Source organism: Macrobrachium nipponense, chromosome 9, assembly GCF_015104395.2.
Source record: "Macrobrachium nipponense isolate FS-2020 chromosome 9, ASM1510439v2, whole genome shotgun sequence".
NCBI lineage: Eukaryota > Metazoa > Arthropoda > Malacostraca > Decapoda > Palaemonidae > Macrobrachium > Macrobrachium nipponense.
In genome coordinates, this window is record NC_061110.1 from 77,518,506 (window position 1) to 77,537,444 (window position 18,939).

An 18,939-nucleotide genomic window follows, 5' to 3' on the forward strand; every position below is an offset into this window, starting at 1 on the left:
TCTTGAATGAAATAAACCAAACTTAAAAATAACAGGGGGGGGGGGGGGGGTGGGGGGGGGGGGACGGTGGATAAACGGCGAAACACGAAATAAAGAAACTTGCTCGAATGAAGACCCCCGTTAAAAACATGAAAATAATGAAAATAACAAAAAATAAATGAAAATAGGATCGACTAAAAACTGCTACCCAAGAAATAAATAAATATAAGATGACTGAAATAATTCACATGTTACAAGCAAAGAGGAATAATCCACTCGAAATCGGTACAATTCAAGGATAAGCTGTAAAGACGACTTGCCGCCCGCCCGCTACTTATAAGTGACGCTAATAAAATCCTAAATAAAGGCAAAACGAAAGGCAAATCACTCTAAATATTGAAAAAGGGCGGAACCAGTACTTAACTTGGGTGAAGAGGTAGATTGACGATCCGTAACCAAGAATAAAAATAAAAGAACAAATAGCTATATTCGAACGTACGAACACAATATGGCTATCGAAAAGTATGACGTCACAGACGCCTTCAACGGGTAGCTAGGTGTGACCTATGGGTCGGCTCCCCGTATTTAGGGTCTTTTTGATGAGGAAAAGGCTAATTGGAGGGGTTGCTGTCGGTAGTGTTTAACACTCGCCCCAGTTTCATACCGACACCTTTTATATAGGTGAGCGAGTCAGAAGCTTCTGACATGTCCAATTTAGCAGTTCTCTGGTATTATAGCAATATTTTACTAGAAATAGTGCTAAAGCAGACATATTTCACTGGGCGACACGGCTTCCTCGCCCAGAAATAGATTTTTCCTACGTCAAAATCCCTTATTACTGACTTTTTGTGCCTTATGAAATATATCTATATTGCAGGCTATCCAATTTAGCCTTCTCAATAGATTTCACTCATACTAATATTATATATATATATATAATATATATATATATATATATTATATATATATATATATATATATATATAAAGGTTTACATACATACACACATATACATGTGTGTGTATGTTCGTATAACTGAATCACGAACATATGGGAAATGATGAATATATTAATAAAGGGCAAATCCCTGAGGGAAAGAGAAGCAAAGGAGTTCTGGAAGGCCTTTCGACTTCTTGTTCTTTACTCAGCAAGTAAAGGACAAGAAGTTGAGAGGCCTTGCGGAATTCCATCGTTTGTTTTCTTTCCTTCGGGGATTGGGTGTGTGTGTGTTTGCATTTATATGAAAGATCTTTTTCTATGATTCTTATAACTTTTCTAAACGGTTTTTTTCCTGGTGAAAGGGTGGCCAAGAGACAGCACCGGTGTGAGACTGACACATAAGGCATAAAATTCCTTCTGTCACCAGGATTTAATTTGAAAGATATCTCGTTTTTCTTTGCCTTCTTACTTCTGTGTATCATCCTTTTTAATTTGTAAGTTCTGATTTTCATTTTGTTCATTGATAGAGATCTTAATATATGAAGGCTATTGGAAGCGTTTATTTTCTATACCGGGAATTCTAAATTAGTACATTTTGCCAAACATGACATATTGCTTCATCATTATATAATTCATAATTAAGGGTGTGGAAAAGAAGGTAATTTATAGAAAATTTGAATTGTTTTATAATTTTATATCGATTAACTGACAGATTCCCAGATGTAATAAATGTTATTACGAAACGTCGGAATAAAGAAATATGTAGATTGGCCTGTTTCCTTGAGTCAACGCCTGATTTATATATATATATATGAATGTATACATTATAATTTTGAAGCAAGTTTGGTGTGATACAGATGTAATACTTTACAATTATATTGTTGCCAAAAGTCACTTGATTACACATTCGCAGTTACAATATATACTGAGGCTAGAAGACTGTAATTTAGTATATTTCATGATTGGAGGCTATATGATCAGCATACCAATTTGCAGCCCTCTAGCCTCAGTAGTTTTCAAGATCTGAGGGCAGACAGGAAAAGTGCGGACGGACAGACAAATTGCCATCTCAGTAGTTCATTTACAAAAAACAAAGTCAGTATAATATGCATATTATCATATATTTTAAATTCCTAACATAAGGAAAAGCAACCACATGTAGACTCATTATTATGCCCCCATGCCAATTTTTTCTGCCCATGTACAAACACAAGAAGGTAATTTACAGTTATGTTGAAATATATATGATTCCAAGAATAACAAAGTTTTTTCAATTGGTTTTGGATATTCCAATGAAAATACAAAATAGGACTGAAACATTGATTCAAAAGCATTTGTGAACTTGGAGTTTTTCCTAGAAAAGACAGAGCTGCCATTAATGTGAAGCTGGTAATCTCCTCCTTGAAAGGTGAGGACTGGAGCTGGAGATTTTATATCCTGAAAAGGAGTCTGTATCAGAAACTGTGTAAACTGACCAGTATAGTATATATATATATATATATATATATATATATATATATATATATATATATATATATATATATATATATATATATACAATGGGAAAAGGTAATAATTTCAGCAAGATATTTTAATGCATTAATACTATTTAAATGAATGCATTGGTTGACACCTTTTGACAGAGAAGCGTGCTGGGATACAAGTTAATATTAGGTAACCACTAGTTTTGGTTGCCTTTCTGGTCTAGCAGAAATAATTTTTAAGATGAAAGTATATTTATATTATATATATATCATATTGACTAATAGCTTATATGCTTTATATATAATAATTATAATATACATGAGGGGTAAAGGTAATAATTTTCTATGCAGGCAAGATATTTTAATGGCATTATATAGCTATTTAATGATAGCATTGGTTACACGCTTTAGACTGTGGAACGTGCTGGGATACAGAGTTATATATTAGGTAACCACTAGTTTTGGTTGCCTTTCTGGTCTAGCAGAAATAATTTTTAAGATGAAAGTATATTTCGACATGTTATATACACAAAATGATGAAATATATGTATAGCAACAGTAATAATACTATGCAATTTAATAACAGTGGGTTACCTCTTGTGAATGAACTAGAAGATATTCTTCGTTCTCTTTAAAGAGTGATGGCAGGAGCTGCAAAGCAAACCGTGCGCATAAATCTGTGAAAAGAAAATATTTGTTAGTGTGTCTAAATGTTATATACTAAATATATACAGTAGTACATCGAGACACGAAATTAATCCGTTCCGAGGCGCCCTTCGTATCATGAGGTTTTCGTATCTTGGACCACATTTTACATGTAAAATGACTAATCCGTTCCAAGCCCTCCAAAAACACCCCAGTAAATTATATTTCCAGGCCTAAAACACATGTTCTAGGGTTACGACGCCGATCCGACGGAAGAAATATGACTCCAAAAAGGCAAAATACTGTACATACTTGAGTAATATTCAACTGCATGTAATGTTCAACCCCATTTTTACTGCATATATTAGGACTTTAGCATATGTCCCTTAGCAATAAGCCTAGCCTATGTTAGCGGTTGCTACTGTAGCCTAGTCTATGATTCTGACATCTAAACCTAAGAAGCTAAAAGCTTAGAATATGCCAATAAAATGTATAAATAATCAGTATGTACTCATTTCAAATAATTATTAATTAATCATTAACTATAATACACAAAAAAAAAAAAAAAAAAAAAAAAAAAAAAAAAAAAAAAACCTTCCAATCGATTGTTTACATTCAGCTCTTACCGTCTTACGAGTACTGAACAAACGCCAAGCAATCACTTTTTCCTAGGACACAGTAAGCCATACATTTTCATTAGTATCTCTCTTCAACTATTGAAACCACCAAACAGTATAACCATTCATTTCTATTCTTTATTCTATCTTTACCTAATGGAGATACCGAGTTACTGACAGCTATAATGAAACATATACGTAACGTAATATTAAAACAGAAGAATTCTAAAAAATACGTATGATAGAAGTCTGATTTATTTTAAATTTTATGATATCTAATTCACAATTTTTTTTATTAAATGTATTGCATGTACTCATTTCAAATAATTATTAAGTAACCATTAACTATAATAAACAAAAAAGAAAAAAAAGCTTCCCAAACTTCTGTTTACATCCAGCACTACGAGTATCCAACGATCGTCAAGCAATCACCTTTCCTAGTACACAGTAAGCCATAAATTTTCATTATCTCTCTTCAACTACTGAAACTACCAAACAGTATCATAACCATTCATTTCTATTCTTTATTCTATCTTTACCTAATGTTTTTTTTTTTATTAAATGTATTGCATGAATAAGTTTTTCAATTTACAGCATCCTTTTACCAATAGAATACTTAAAGCACAAGGGGTAGATGCTGACCAATAAGAGAGCAGGATCTTATAATGTGACTAGCATCAGGAACCAATGGGAGAGCGGGAAGATGGTGGCGAGTTTACTCAGTTGGCGGCGCGGGAGTTTTAAAATTGTTCTTGGTGGTCCGGGCGGGCGAATCTCGGACTTTACAGCAACAACCTTTCGTATCTTGAAAACTTTTCGTATGTAGAGCTGTAAAATTTTTCGTATTTGCTTTCGTTTCTCGAGTTTTTTGTAAGTTGAGCCTTTCGTATTTCGAGGTACCCACTGTATATATATATATATATATATATATATATATATATATATATATATATATATATATATAGAAAAGAAGGAAAAACATCATGCATAAAATACAGATGAATTAATATTAGCCTAAACAATATCTCAGAACGACTTTCAACCTGACAATAGGCCATCCATCTTCAGGAGAAGTGGTTCTGCAAAAGAATGATTAGAGGTAGCATGCAGACAGGCAGGTGCGTTTATATCTGGTGGGGAAGTGAAAACGCTACACATTGGTTTGTTTCAGCAATGAAATTCAGGATTCTCAGAAGTTCCCAGAAATGTTTTCATCCAATGAAAATTCAGTACAGTATTTCCAAGAGAAGCTGTTAGCCAATCAGAAAGGTATATAGATAAATTCCTAACTTGAGCCACTGCTTGGGGTAGGGTTTCTTCTACTAGATGGCAATGTTGACTCAAGCAGCTGTTGTATATTTAAAGCATCTATAAAAATTGGCTGAAACCCATGGCCACTCACCTCCCCACCAGATATAAATACCTACCTGTCTGCTACCTCAAGTCAAACTTTTTCAGAACCACTTCTCCTGAAGATGGCCTATTGTTAGGTTCAATGTCTTGAGAAGAGTTTTGGAAACATACTTAACCAACTTAATGGTGATTTTTGTGCCCTCACAAGGAAAATTGAGAAAACTTCATATAAAAAGAACAATGCTGAAACTGCTGTAGACTTCAACAAAATTGATCCAGAATGGCCTCCTATATATATATATATATATATTTATATTATATATAATTTATATATATATATATATATATATATATATATATAATATATATATATATATATATATATATATATATATTATATATTATATATATATATATATATATAATATATATATATATATATATATACATATATATATATATATTATATATTATATATATATATATATATATATATATATATACGTAATACCTTGGGTTACGAATTTAATCCGTTCCAGAACCTGCTTCGTAACTTAAAAAATTAAAAAAATTCGTAACCTAAATGGATTTTCCCATAAGAATGTTATAAAAAGCAAATAATGCGTTCCACCGACCATGAATGACCATTTCAATTCATATTTTTCCATTTATTTTTGTTCACTAAGGTTGAAAATTCGTGTAGGAACCTTACAATATTATAAAAATTGAAGAATGAAATTAAATATAAACACTAGATTTAATATGCATGCACAGTAAAACCTGAACTTTACCTTTGGCGAGTGTGGCTGCTGGTTTGACGGAGACGGGAGGAGGGGAAGGGTGAGAAGGAGAGGGTTAGGGTCTTGGGGGGGAAATCTTCCTCCGTGAACACTTCTGGAAGACTTTCTGTTCTTTCTCTAGAGAGCACCGTTCACTACAATCACTAATTTTACGCTTACGCGACACTGTGTCTGTCTTTCACAATTTTGAAAAAATATTTTTTCTATGGAGGCTTGCTTTTGCCTGTTCTTAAAATTTTATAGAAATGACCCACCCCATTATCGATAAACAAATTTGTTGCACGCCCTGACGCAGCCTTATTCGGGTGATTTTTCTTGATAAAACTTTTCACAATTTCCCAGTGTTTCAAAAAATCCTTGATCTCGCTCGAAGGAAGCGACTGTGCAGCGTCTTCCCCTCCTCCTCAGATGAGATATTCCTCCGTTTACCGTCTCTGTTGCTCTTGTGTAGCTCCAACAGCTCGTCGGTCGTCAGCTGCTGCCCATGCTCAGTCAGGAGGTCCTCGATGTCGTCCGTGTCAACCTCCAGCCCCAAGGACATGCCCAAGGATACAATCTCGTCTTCAACTGCCCCCTTCTCGACGGTTTCGAAACCCCATCAAAAATCTCGTTCAGCAACGCAGTCGGGCCACAGTTTCTTCCATGCAGAATTGAGGGTTCTCCTGGTGATTCCCTGACAGGCTTTGTCAATCAGATTGAGGCAGTTGTAAACAGAGTAGTGATCCTTCCAAAACTCTCTGAGGGAGGGTAAGGTGGTGCCTTCCGTCATCTCAAAGCAGCGCTGGAACATAGCCTTCGTATACAATTTCTTGAAATTGGCGATAACTTGCTGGTCCATGGGCTGGAGTATTGGAGTGGTGTTGGCGGGCAAGAAACTTGACTTTAAATGAACTTGAATTCGTCCAGTAAGTCCTCTTCAACGGATGGAGGATGGGCAGGAGCATTGTCCATCACAAGTAAGGCTTTGAATGGGAGATCCTTCTCCCGGAGATACTTCTTCACCTCGGGACCAAAAACCTCGTTCATCCACTCGACGAACAAGATCCTTGTCACCCAAGCCTTGGTATTAGACCGCCACATAACATGCAACAGCTTCTTCTGCACGTTGTTTTTCTTAAAGGCGCGTGGATTTTCTGAGTGATACACGAGGAGAGGCTTAACCTTGCAATCCCCGCTTGCATTGGCACAAAACAGTAGGGTTAGACGGTCTTTCATGGGCTTGTGACTGGGAAGTGCCTTCTCTTCTGCCTAATGAACGTCCTCCTGGGCATCTTCTTCCAGAATAACCCTGTCTCGTCGCAATTGAAGACTTGTTGGGGGAGGTATTCTCGGAATCCACGACCTTTTAAACTTTTACGTAGCCTCTGCCGCCTTCGTATCTGAGCTTGCAGCCTCACCATGGCGAACAACACTGTGGATGCCAGTCCTTCTCTTAAAATTCTCGAACCAGCCACGGCTCGCCTTAAAACTGTCTTTTTCACTGTCTGCAGATGTGCCTGGTTCATTTTTACTCAAATCTTCGTAGATCTTACGAGCCTTTTCGCAAATGATGCTCTCACTTACGGAATCTCTTGCCAGCTGCTTCTCGTTTATCCAAACCATGAGCAAATCTACATCGTCGAGAATATAAGGCCGTTGTTTCGTCAATACTGTGACACCTTTTGATGCTTTACTGCTTTAATTCTTCCTTTTTCTTCAAAATAGTGCACATCGTTGATTGCGACCGCTTGAAGAATGCTGCAATGTCTTTCACGCGCTCGCCTTCATCATGCATTTGGATAATTTCCTTCTTCATTTCGACTGTGATCATCTCCTTCTTTCTTATGCTTTCCTTCTTGCTGCTTGCCTTCGTCATCTTGGGAGCCATTGTCTTTAGTATTTGGGTAATAATAATGTATAAGCACTATCACGGAAACACAACACGTGCGCAAATCACTAAGCAAATTTGAGAGCGTATCACGGACAGATGCATTCAATCTTAACGCCAGCGAGATAGTGAAAGAGTTATGGTTTAAAACGGGTCAAGGGATGCATGGGAGGAAGTCACGTGACCCTCGTTAAGTTTTGGCCGAAAAAAATGCGTTCGCAGATCCCACGCTCATCCGATGTAAACAAAGCAGGCATTAAGTTTTGGCCGAAAAAAATGCGTTCGCAGATCCCACGCTCATCCGATGTCCAATGTAAACAAAGCAGGCGGCCTCCCATGATAGAAATTCGCGCATTCGTATTCCAAGTGAAATTCGTATTCCAGAATGAGGGCGTCACTTCGTAAGTTAAAAAATTCGTATACTAATCGTTCGTAACCCAAAGTATTACTGTATATATATATATATATATATATATATATATATATATATATATATATATAATATATATATATATATATTATATATCTATATTTTTATATGTGTGGGGGGGGGGGGGGGGGGGGGGGGGGGGGTGTGGGGGGGGGGGGGGGGGTTTAACAGTAAGAGACTGGTCAAGAGTGGTAACAGAACAGTGGCTGACACCTTTGTGAATCACATCTCTGACTTGATGGGGTAAGTTCAAGTTAGCGTGAGTTATTTTTAAATTGACAAAATATTTTTCATGATATTTACCAGTTCTCTGATCTTCATCCAAAGTGCTATCCATGCCTTCTTGATACTCTGAGTAGTGTCTTTTGTAGTTTTTGGAGCGCAACTTTGCATACTTCATTAACTCGACCAATGACGTCTGTAACTTTAGGTAGGTATTCCAAAGAGGCTTGAAAATACCATGACGTTCAGCTTCCCCTGCAAGCTGAAATAATAAAGCGTTACAAATTATGCAATCTAACTTTTTCTAAAAATATTTGTTTAATAGCATTACAGTGGGCCCCCCATATTTGCAGATTTTTCTTTGGAACCTATCTAGAAATTATTCGAGGAAGGACTCGCCCATTCGCGGGGTTCTCTGTGGAACATATACATAATTATTCGCGGTCATCCCCGGCTATTCGCGGATGCAAATTTTTATGTGTTTACTATTCGTACATGGACATTTCATAATGATATGGTTATTCTGTTTATTAGACATTCCTTATAAATCTTAATGTAATGAATTGAATAAAAATATCGTAGGTATAAATTGGTGAGCAAGATAATATGAAATAAAGCATAACAGAGTGAGTTTGGCGACTGAGAAAATAAACAATCGCATACGTACAGCCATCTCTCTCTCTCTCTCACAAAATGATAGATAAGAAACAATAACGGAATATGTATTGCTTGAATATGATATGGCAACAAAGTTTTGGTCTGACTGAAGTGTAGAGTTACTTTGACACTGACTTACATGTCATTCCTGGTCATCTCACAGCCACGGATAGACATCAACTTCACAGCCGAGAAAAGGCAATTGTATACAAAATAAATATTTTCCAGATAAAAAAGCAATTGGAGGGCCTATGTTATCCCATAAAAAAAAAAACTCTCACTTGGATAACTGTAAGATGTAGAAAAGAGAGAGAGATCAAGGGCAGGGCGGATGTAGGAAGGTGATTTAAGCAGTACCTGGAAATGAAAAACAACCCCTATAATCTTATAATTATAGCCTTTGGGTTTGTCTCAAAGACATTCAAAGGTGTGTCACACACGTGACAGGTGTTGTTTTTGTAAAATTGGCATCAGGGCAGATTTTTAAGCACCACTGTGTTAATATATTATTAATAATTTGTCCATTACCTTCGATAACAAGCCAAATTTCACGTTAGATAATCATAAAAATCTCTAGGATTGCGCGACCGCGCAAATTGGAAAACAATGGTGCTATATTAAATCTGAAAACTCCAGATCTAGCGTGAAACGCGTTAGTTTAGCAACACTGCCATTGAACTTACATACATACGTATTGGGTCAATTGGGTACGCATTGTGCAGGCTGTACATTTTATGAAATTTTTAAGATGATTTCTAAATATGACATGTATGTACATACATAAATTGTTTTATGATGATAATAAAAGTATGCAGACCATATCTCAAGTACGTAAGACAATGATTAAATACCTATATGTACGTGTATTTTTCATATGTACATAATGAGTATATTTTTGTGACAAAATACATTTTTATGATGAAAAAAAGCTTTATTAATTTTCAAATATTACATTTCTGTAATACTTTCCTATAAACACAGCAAAATGTCGGTAACAAAGTCGGGTTTTCTTAAAAGATGCTCTACCCAAGCCAACTTTCCGCAGATAAACAAATCTTATGATGCCGTGACGCCTTCTTAGAGCAGTACCCAAACGAAATGATGCCGTGACGCCTTCTTAGAGCAGTACCCAAACGAAATGATATTTAAAACGCTATTGGCTGTTGTCTGCACAGCAGCCAATCCAGGAGCAACATTCATTTTCCTTGTCGCTCATTGGCTGTACACTTGGTGTTGATTGGTTGAACCCTGGCCCCATTTCGCGGAGATGGAATTGTGGGTATCGCGCATCCAGTACCCGAGCAGCCTCACTGCGCAGAAACTTACAGGAATACGTGAACGTTAACGCTAAGCTCTTGTGCGTATCAGCAAATATCTGAGTACATCGTACCGAAAATGGCCCCTAAAAAGCGCCCTACTCCTTCTAAGGCTTCTGGCCAAGAAGCTAAAAGAAAGAAGACCGTAATGAAGCTTGACGAGAAGGTGAAACTTCTCGATATGTTGAAGGAGGGAAAAAGTTACACTGCAGTCGGCCGCCATTTCAAAGTGAATGAGAGCACGGATATATAAAGAAAAAAGAAAATGAATTAAGAAAAAGTGTTAGTATGACATACTATGGCACCGCAAAGGCTGTGTTCACAGAGAGAGACAAAACCATCGTGAAAATGGAATCTGCACTCGCGTTCTGGATCAAGGACTGCAGGAAGAAGAACGTGCCCCTTGACTCCAAGATCATACGCCAAAAAGCACGACAGATCTACCAGCTGCTATCAACTCCTACTGCTTCACAAGGTGGTGAGGAAGAGGAAGCCAAAGCCGAAGATGTGGAGGCACTGGAAGGCGATGAAGAAGGGACATTGGAATTCTTGGACTTTGGAGAACCAGCTCCTGAAGAGGAAGACGAAGAAGAAGAACCACAACCGGGACAGTCCTCAGCTCCCCAAGGATTTCAGGCGAGCAAAGGATGGTTCCACCGGTTCCATCTAAAGTCTGTTTCCCTACATGGGGAAGCTGCATCTGCAGACAAAGAGGCAGCCGCAAAATATCCGGAGGCCTTCATGAAAATAATCCAGGAGAAAGGATATCGCCCAGAACAGGTGTTCAATATGGACGAAACTGGCCTGTTCTGGAAGAAAATGCCGTCCCGGACGTACCTTTAAAAGGATGAAGCTAAAGCCTCCGGATTCAAGGCACAAAAGGACAGGGTGACCCTCCTGATGTGCGGGAATGCAGCTGGTTTCATGCTGAAACCAGGCCTCATTTACAAGGCTGCAAATCCCAGGGCACTCAAGAACAAGAACAAGGCGTTACTGCCCGTCTTCTGGATGCATAATCCCAAGGCCTGGATCACCAAAGTCCTGACGGAGTACTGGTTTCACCAGAGTTTCATTCCTCAAGTTAGGCAATACCTGGCCGATTTGGACATCAACTTCAAGGTCTTGCTGATAATGGGAGTCCAGCTTGAGTTCCTTCCTCCCAACACCACCTCTCTCCTCCAGCCTATGGATCAGGGCGTCATCCGTGCCTTCAAGGCACTCACACCGGGAACTCCCTCCAGCACCTTGTTGATGCAATGGATTGTGACAGTGAATTTACGCAGAAAGATTATTGGCGTAAATTCACGATTGCCACGTGTCTGTCTGTCATTGACCGGTTGTTGAAGGACATGAAGAAGGAGACACTGAATGCCTGCTGGAGTAAGTTGTGGCCAGACTGCGTCCATAATTATACAGGCTTTTCTCCCCAGGAAATCCAGCATTCAGCCATTAATAAGGCAGTCCAGTTGGCAAAAATTCTTGGTGGTGAGGGCTTTGACGACATCACGGAGGAAGAAGTCGGCACCCTCATTGATGCCCACTCTGACCCCCTTACCGACCAGGACTTGGAAGAGTTGATGAAGTCCGCCAGCGAGGAAGAAGACACTCCAGGTTCAGGAGGGGATCAGGAGGAGGAGGAGGAGGGCCTGACTTTGGAATGCCTGTCCCAAGTTAAAAAAATGGTAAACGACCTCCAGGAGTTTGTCGCAACATGGGATCCTTACATGGAGCGCTCCTTGAAATTTTCTAATATTCTAGACACAGCATTGGAGCCCTATAATCAAGCTCTCACCACCATGAAGAAGCAACAGCAGCAGTTGCCAATCACAATGTTCATCACACGAACGAAGAAAGACCCTCCAAAGCCTCCCAAATCACCTGAAGTAGTGCCTCTTGAATCGCCTGAAGAAGTGCCTCCCAAATCGCCTGAGTCACTGCCTCCTGAAGGTGAAGAGGCGCCCTCAGAGGATATGTAACTCCTCTGCTTAGCTGTGCAGTCATATCTTCATTGTCATTCATCGGACTGCACGGTTAATTCATCATCATCATCTTTAATCAACATTCATCACTGGTGAGTACCCTGTTTACATATGTTGTACTAGCGTAAAACAATTGTTTCATGTTCATACAAATTTTGTTCTTTCTCTCAATCGCTTGTGATTTCACATATAATTGTTTCCCTTGTAAAAAGAAAATGAATGCCTCAAATAGTAACCATATGAAAGAAAATGTGCATGACTGAATACTTATGGGGGACTGAATTATTTTGACAAACGTAACTAAGTCATGCAGTACGTACATAGTATGTATTTATGTATAACCATAAAATGTAAGATTTACTTTAAAACAGTATTAATAATATTTCAAAGATTAATATGAACCATAATAGGATATTTTATGTATATTTAATGAAGGATGGTCTTTTTAGGGATACTATGGTGTTTGCATGTTCAGGATAGGAGTTTATTAGCATTTTTAGAGGGGGGTTCCAAACATTCGCAGATTCTAACTATTCGCGGGGGGGTCTGGTATGCATCCCCAGCGAATACGGGGGGACCACTTGTAATGACAATTTCTATTCCTTCTGCCACAACAATGCTTTGTCTATGAAAAAAGGTTTTTTATATAATGTGAAGTATGATATTATCAGTAATAAATGTAATATAACAAAACTCATGATAAATCACAATCTTTCACATCCCCTCCTAAAAAAAAGAAACATCAGAAATAAGATGATGACAATGAAACTTACAAAATTTCTTTCCCTTAGAGCTGGAAAATCTAAGAGGATGTCTTCCACAGACAAATTTGGATTGTTGATCTTCTTCCATCTGAAGGCAAATGTCCTCTCCATTTTTCTTGCAATCATAGCAAGATCAGGTGATTCTTTTTGACATTCAGCCTTTAAAATATCTATGTGGCTGAGTGTGGTCACTTCATCATCCCCAGGTCCTTCTAAATCAATCTGGAAAATAAATAAAAAAGTTTAAAGAGTGGTTATATGAAGTATCATTATCGTGAATAACTAACCATAATCTCAAGAATGTGAGCAACCAGAACTGCAAATGAGTGTGCCTGGAGTACGGAAGCAACAAGACATATGAAAGTAAGACAGAATGAATGAGCCCTTGTCCCATTACACCAAACAAATTATGAACTGACAAGAGCAAATAGGTTGGCCCCATTCTGTTAATCTTCAACTTCTTCCATTTTCTATCTTTTTTTCTTCTCTCTTCTAATTTTCTTCTAAAATTCCCCCCCCCCCCCCCCCCCTCTGAACTATCCCCAACCAAACCGAACAGAACCTTAATCATAAATAAGCAGGCAGGAATAGAAATAAAAAATATAGTACCTTAAGTTTCTGTCTTTTCTAACAGCCTCCCTTTCTTCATCTACTGTTTCTGCAACCCTCTTACGACCTCCTGTCCCTAGGCAACCAAATTTTTTTTTTTAAGAAATTGCACATTATTCAATTCTAATGGCATTCGAATATTTTTCATCTTGGTACGAAGGGACATCCTCCAACATTTCTGTTGAACAAAAAATGCTCTTAGAATAAATATGCTGTAGTTTAGTACAGTGCACATATGATACACTATATCTTAAAAGATAAACTTACATTAGAAATATAAACAAACCATGTGAGAGATAAAGTTTGTATAATTCCTTGAGTTCAGCAGCCGGTGAGAAAATGCCAGATGGCTGTATTGTAATAATTAGTACATACTGATTATTGACCTTTATGTATAAAAGAGAATATGAAACAATAAATATAAATAAGTTTACCATTGCACAGTTAGTAACATGCAGAGATTTGTGAAAAAATTCAGATAGATACAGTACTTCCAGTGATCAAACATATCATAAGGGGTATAATGAAGGGTGAGTGTTATGAATTACTTATTTTCCCCACAAGCAAACAAACATGTATTACAGAATAGTTAATAAAAAAAAGTTAAAATATATTGGCATACTTTAACATTATACTTCCATACGCTAAATCTAGAAAGCTACTTATGCTTTGATCAAGTAAATAAAAATGGACAACAAACACAGGTGAGATGGACATTACATAGTGAACATTAATAACAGTGTACACATTCTCACAGGGTCTCCAATGTGTGGATATTCACTGAACAGGGCATTCACTAGGTTGGTGTATCCTTGCTTTGACAGTGTCCTGAATAGAAACCCAACACTATTATATTATGAACAGGAAACAAGTCACAGAAAATCAATTATTGCCCTGCACAATATTGCAGGCTGTGAAGTATATACATACTTTATATTATTTTTATTTATAAGCTGAGAGATTACAAAACTATAATGTTTAATAATACACTGAAATTTAATTAATATTGTTGCAGACAATATATGAGCAAGGGATAACATAATATACCAGGGGCATTTAAGGTATGAAAGCAATGAAATAGATAAAGAATGAGGTACTTACACAATATGCTTCTTTACTAGATCATCTGTAAGGGCCCTGATGACTGCCCTTCTGTTTGAAGTCCCAGGCAGGTAATCCCGTGGACTTTTCCTTGTTTGCAAGATGGTCTTTATGCATGGTGAAAATAGAGGCAGTCTGAAATGTCAAAAATTATATATATGTGGTGAGCATCAAGAGAAGGCCACTCTGGTAATGCATACATTCAAAAAAGCGTGCAGGGGCCCAGAAATAAATTTTTTGTTATAAAGAGCAGCAACTCACTTGTAATTCTGTAGATCATTCCAAAGTTCATCAGGGTTTTCCTCATCATCAGTGAACAAAGTGTCTATCTGGGAAGTTGGTGATTGTTTTCCTGACGTACTGCTCGGCCTAGAGGTTATTCCTGATGTACTGCTTGTTGGGGTAGAAGTTATTTCTGATGAGTTTCCTGTCGGAGGTGACTGCGTTTCAGCTCCAGGTTTGGCATCCAGCTTTGAGGGAGAAGATGAGCACTTCAAAATAGCCTGCTCCCTTAAGTAAAGGAGCTGTTTTCCCATTGGAGGTATCAGCTTCCCAATCATCATCTCACTAATGTCCAAAATGTCTTGCCCTTCCATTTCATTGTCTAATGAAATATAAATAATCACAATCTTTTTAAACGGTTTGGTACAAAAATCCACATTGTGAATTGCTTAAACTGTACATTACTGTTAAAAAAACATGCACATATAATAATTTTTCTTTTCGTTAGCTTCATTTACCTTAGAAATAATGAACTTAAGGATTATTTCACGCAGCAACACGAACTGAGCCCAGAAAATAATTTTTCAGTTCCAAAGAGAGAAAAACGAAGGCTTCATAATCTTACTTAAGGTATTGGAGGTACTTGTTGACAAAGAATATACAATAAGCATATGTTACCTGATTTTTCTTGTAAAGTCTATGTTTGTGACTGTCAAGTAAAGAATCAGGGAGAACAATAATCCAAACTGACTGAGGTTCAACTTCATATGCATGAGCAATCTCATACTTCTGAGGTAAAAACAATTTTAGACAAAAATACCACTCATCTTCCAATAATACTATGTGTTTGACTTGTGCAAAACATGGAATTTCATCAATGCAATCTAAAATATAGCAAGCATTTGAATTAATGTTATGAACTATGCCATCAACTTTCAGACAATTTACAACTTTAACTGTGTCAGGTAATGGTTTACCAATCTTATCTTGAAGTGCAACTTTTAGAGATTGTGGTAAGCTGTTAACATCAATATATTTTACTGCAGTGTGGTTCCTTTCCCTCATGCAAAAAACATGTAGATGCAAGTGCATGAGCAACTTTCATTTGATGTCTTTCAGTCAGTGTTTGAGTTACATTCTTAAAATTCCTAGTATTTACAATAAGTTTTTTAAAATATTGATGTTTAGCCTCAAAATTCATACACCACAAATTCCTCAGGGGTCCGAATTTCTCTATTTGTGATGGAAAGTGCATCATGAAATGATGTTTAGGTATTAAATTACCAGGACCAAATGTACTCTTGAATTTTAGAAGATAGGATTCAATTAAGCTCCCTAAAAATGGCAGAGAATCTTTCTCAATAACTGGACTGAATATAAAATCCATACATCCCATGCTGCAGAGCTCCCCTCAGAGGTAAGATCAACAAGCTGAGGCAAGATTAGAAAAAGCTCTAACTTCTGTGAAGCCTTACCCACAATCTTGCAACCACCTCTAGAAAAATTGTCAGAAAAAGAAATAGTCTTATCACTGACAGGTAACCTGGTGTGAAGGAGGGATTCATTCAAATCTTTAACTGTAACAAGCTTCTCATTATAAAGTTGTTTAAGAACAAGTTCAACTGTGAGGGGAATGATTCCTTCAAGGCAGTCATGCATTATATCAGAAGGAAATGCTTCAGGAACTTTGAAGTAACTTAGTTGAGAGAATGCACATCTATGCTTAATGCCATATATAGCTGCATCTGCTGCATCATCATCGATGAACTTGATTTGATTGGCATAAGCAGCATTATTCCTTTCTCTAAGTTTAGATATGCATAATGTGTCCCTGAACTGAGAGTATTTTATAGAACAAAATCTACAAAAGGACCCTGAACTAAAATGTCTGAAAACAGCACAGATGGGAAGATAAATGCTCTCCCAGCACAACCTCCAATACTGCGCAAGTTCAAGTTTTTTAGAGCCTGATTCATACTCAAGTTCAAAGGCCTGATTTTCAAAGAGTTTGCAGTCTGTTAACAATGGCTCAAACAATGCTTGGTATGTGCGATCATATAATTTCAAATACTTATGCCTAGCTAGTAAGCACAAAAATATGGTATCTTTATTTCTGTAGATTTTAGGCAAGTTTCCAATCGTAAAATACACTGCAGTCAATTTGTAGTCCCCTCGCTTGGCACCAATTGGATTGCAGAGTTCAAACTCATCTATGTACATGTGAAGCTTAATAACAGCTGTTGTGGACATCAATCCTTAAAAGAAATGCTTTTAGCATATCAATTATTAGGACATAATAATATGTGGGAGTCTCTGTCATGAACAGATAATAAATATGTACGTGGTGCAACATAAGTAAAGTTTGATATAACAAAGTTCTTTAATTTGAACATACTGTTGACCGCATTTATCTCCTCATCAAACATTGTTTCCTGAGCCATTAATTTTTTGTATGTTTGAAAATTCTTTGGGTAACATCCATGTTCTTCTAAGAAACATTGATTTAACCATTTGTTTAAATGTAAATTTACCAATGAAATTTCAGTAAAAACTCTAGCTCTGAAAATGAAGAGACCTTTGCAAAATTGTCTGGTAGCATGTGTTCTACTGAGAGGTAGTGTGCAAAATGCTTTGTAAAATCCCCCTTCACACCTTCTTGGCTTTCACCACAATTGTTTCCAGGTGAATCGGTTTCCCCAGTATGTTCATGCTGTGGCTTCTCAGCATTGTTTATTATGTTTGATTCTGCAAGTTTTGGAGAACTAATTGATGGGAAGTCAAAGAATTCTTTTATTGCATGATTTCTTTGATTATGCCGCTTATATGGCGTCACTCTTGTAAAGGTTTTATAACAATCAGGATCAAGGCAATTGATTTTGAACCTTTTTTCATGTTCATGAAATATCTGTAAGTGCGTAGTGTATTCACAAAAACTGTAAATTGGCAAACTACAAAATGGGCCAGGAAGTGGATGGGCTTTGACATTAGGCATTATGTTGTTCTACAGATCTGTAAAAAGAAAAGTTAATTACGGTTCTGTAACATTACTAATCAATTTAAAAAGAAACAAAAACTGTATATGAGGTTGAGTTGTTATTTTGATCAATGGAACTACAATTTTAAAAACAGTATTGAAAAAATAAACGCAAAAGATTGTGACAAAATACAAGAAAAAAAAACAAAAAACCCTCAGAGCTCATAACAAACCTCCGCCAAGGAGGTCAGATGCAGAATTGAAAGACACATTTTGGTTTCGGTTTAATACCTAGCTATATGATGATTCTACCGTGAATTAGTGTGAAAAAAAGTTTGTTTTTTGTTTTTCTGTGATCTTGACCTTAACCTTTGCATCATGTGATATATGGTCGGAGGCAGAATTTTAAGATGCACTCATTTTGGTTTTATGTCAATAAGTATATTAGGCAAGTACTTCAATAGTTTAATATTGAGGAAAAAAACAAATGTTTGCTGAAAAGTAAACACTTCTTATTTGTTCACGCGAAGGACTTACCCACAAAAGCTTGAACATATTTTTGTAATCCTATTCTTGTAAGCCAAGCAGAAACCTCGGCAATGCCCCACGTCGACACCATTACGTCTGTAATAGATCCTAATATTAATATCACAAAGCTAATTATAAAATTAACAGCACCTCTACATCATATATAAATGAATGAAGATATATATACTCTCTCTCTCTCTCTCTCTCTCTCTCTCTCGTCTCTCTCTCTCTCTCTCTCTCTCTCTCTCTCTCTCAATCCTCTCTTCTCTTCTCTTCTCTCTCTCTTCTCTCTCTCTCTATATATATATATATATATATATATATATATATATATATATATAATAAAATTAAAAACAGGGCTTGAATGAAGAGCATCTTTATTTGCGACTAGTTTCGGAGATTTACTTTACCTCCGTCATCGGGCAATCTATAATGAAATATTATTTACAATTA

At 36.9% G+C, this 18,939-nt stretch overlaps 2 protein-coding genes across 2 annotated transcripts; both read right to left on the reverse strand.

The window, feature by feature from the left end:
* Positions 1-1,591: 1,591 nt before the first annotated feature.
* LOC135218105 (uncharacterized) lies at positions 1,592-13,494 on the reverse strand. The gene is made up of 5 exons (XM_064254251.1): positions 13,450-13,494; positions 13,062-13,274; positions 8,418-8,598; positions 2,997-3,079; positions 1,592-2,355 (listed from the first exon to the last, which is right to left on the reverse strand). Exons 1-5 carry the CDS (start codon positions 13,492-13,494, stop codon positions 2,089-2,091), a joined length of 789 nt encoding a protein of 262 aa, XP_064110321.1. The 3' UTR covers positions 1,592-2,088.
* A 209-nt stretch (positions 13,495-13,703) lies between these two features.
* LOC135218622 (uncharacterized) lies at positions 13,704-18,652 on the reverse strand. The gene is made up of 4 exons (XM_064255059.1): positions 18,496-18,652; positions 15,024-15,366; positions 14,763-14,897; positions 13,704-13,839 (listed from the first exon to the last, which is right to left on the reverse strand). The coding sequence occupies exons 1-4, from the start codon at positions 18,575-18,577 to the stop codon at positions 13,806-13,808; spliced, it is 594 nt and encodes a 197-aa protein (XP_064111129.1). The 5' UTR covers positions 18,578-18,652; the 3' UTR covers positions 13,704-13,805.
* Positions 18,653-18,939: the final 287 nt, after the last annotated feature.

Bases quoted from the DNA above. Each gene is read 5' to 3' on its own strand.
- LOC135218105 (XM_064254251.1), bottom strand. From the start codon at position 13,494: ATGGGGCCAACCTATTTGCTCTTGTCAGTTCATAATTTGTTTGGT. The intron at 13,275-13,449 runs GTAATGGGACAA...TTTATTTTCCAG, and splicing joins CAGTTCATAATTTGTTTGGT to ATTGATTTAGAAGGACCTGG. The intron at 3,080-8,417 runs GTAAATATCATG...TTCTTTTCACAG, and splicing joins GGATGAAGATCAGAGAACTG to ATTTATGCGCACGGTTTGCT.
- LOC135218622 (XM_064255059.1), bottom strand. From the start codon at position 18,577: ATGGTGTCGACGTGGGGCATTGCCGAGGTTTCTGCTTGGCTTACAAGA. The intron at 14,898-15,023 runs GTGAGTTGCTGC...TTGACATTTCAG, and splicing joins AATGATCTACAGAATTACAA to ACTGCCTCTATTTTCACCAT. The intron at 13,840-14,762 runs GTAAGTACCTCA...TTTGTTCAACAG, and splicing joins CTAGTAAAGAAGCATATTGT to AAATGTTGGAGGATGTCCCT.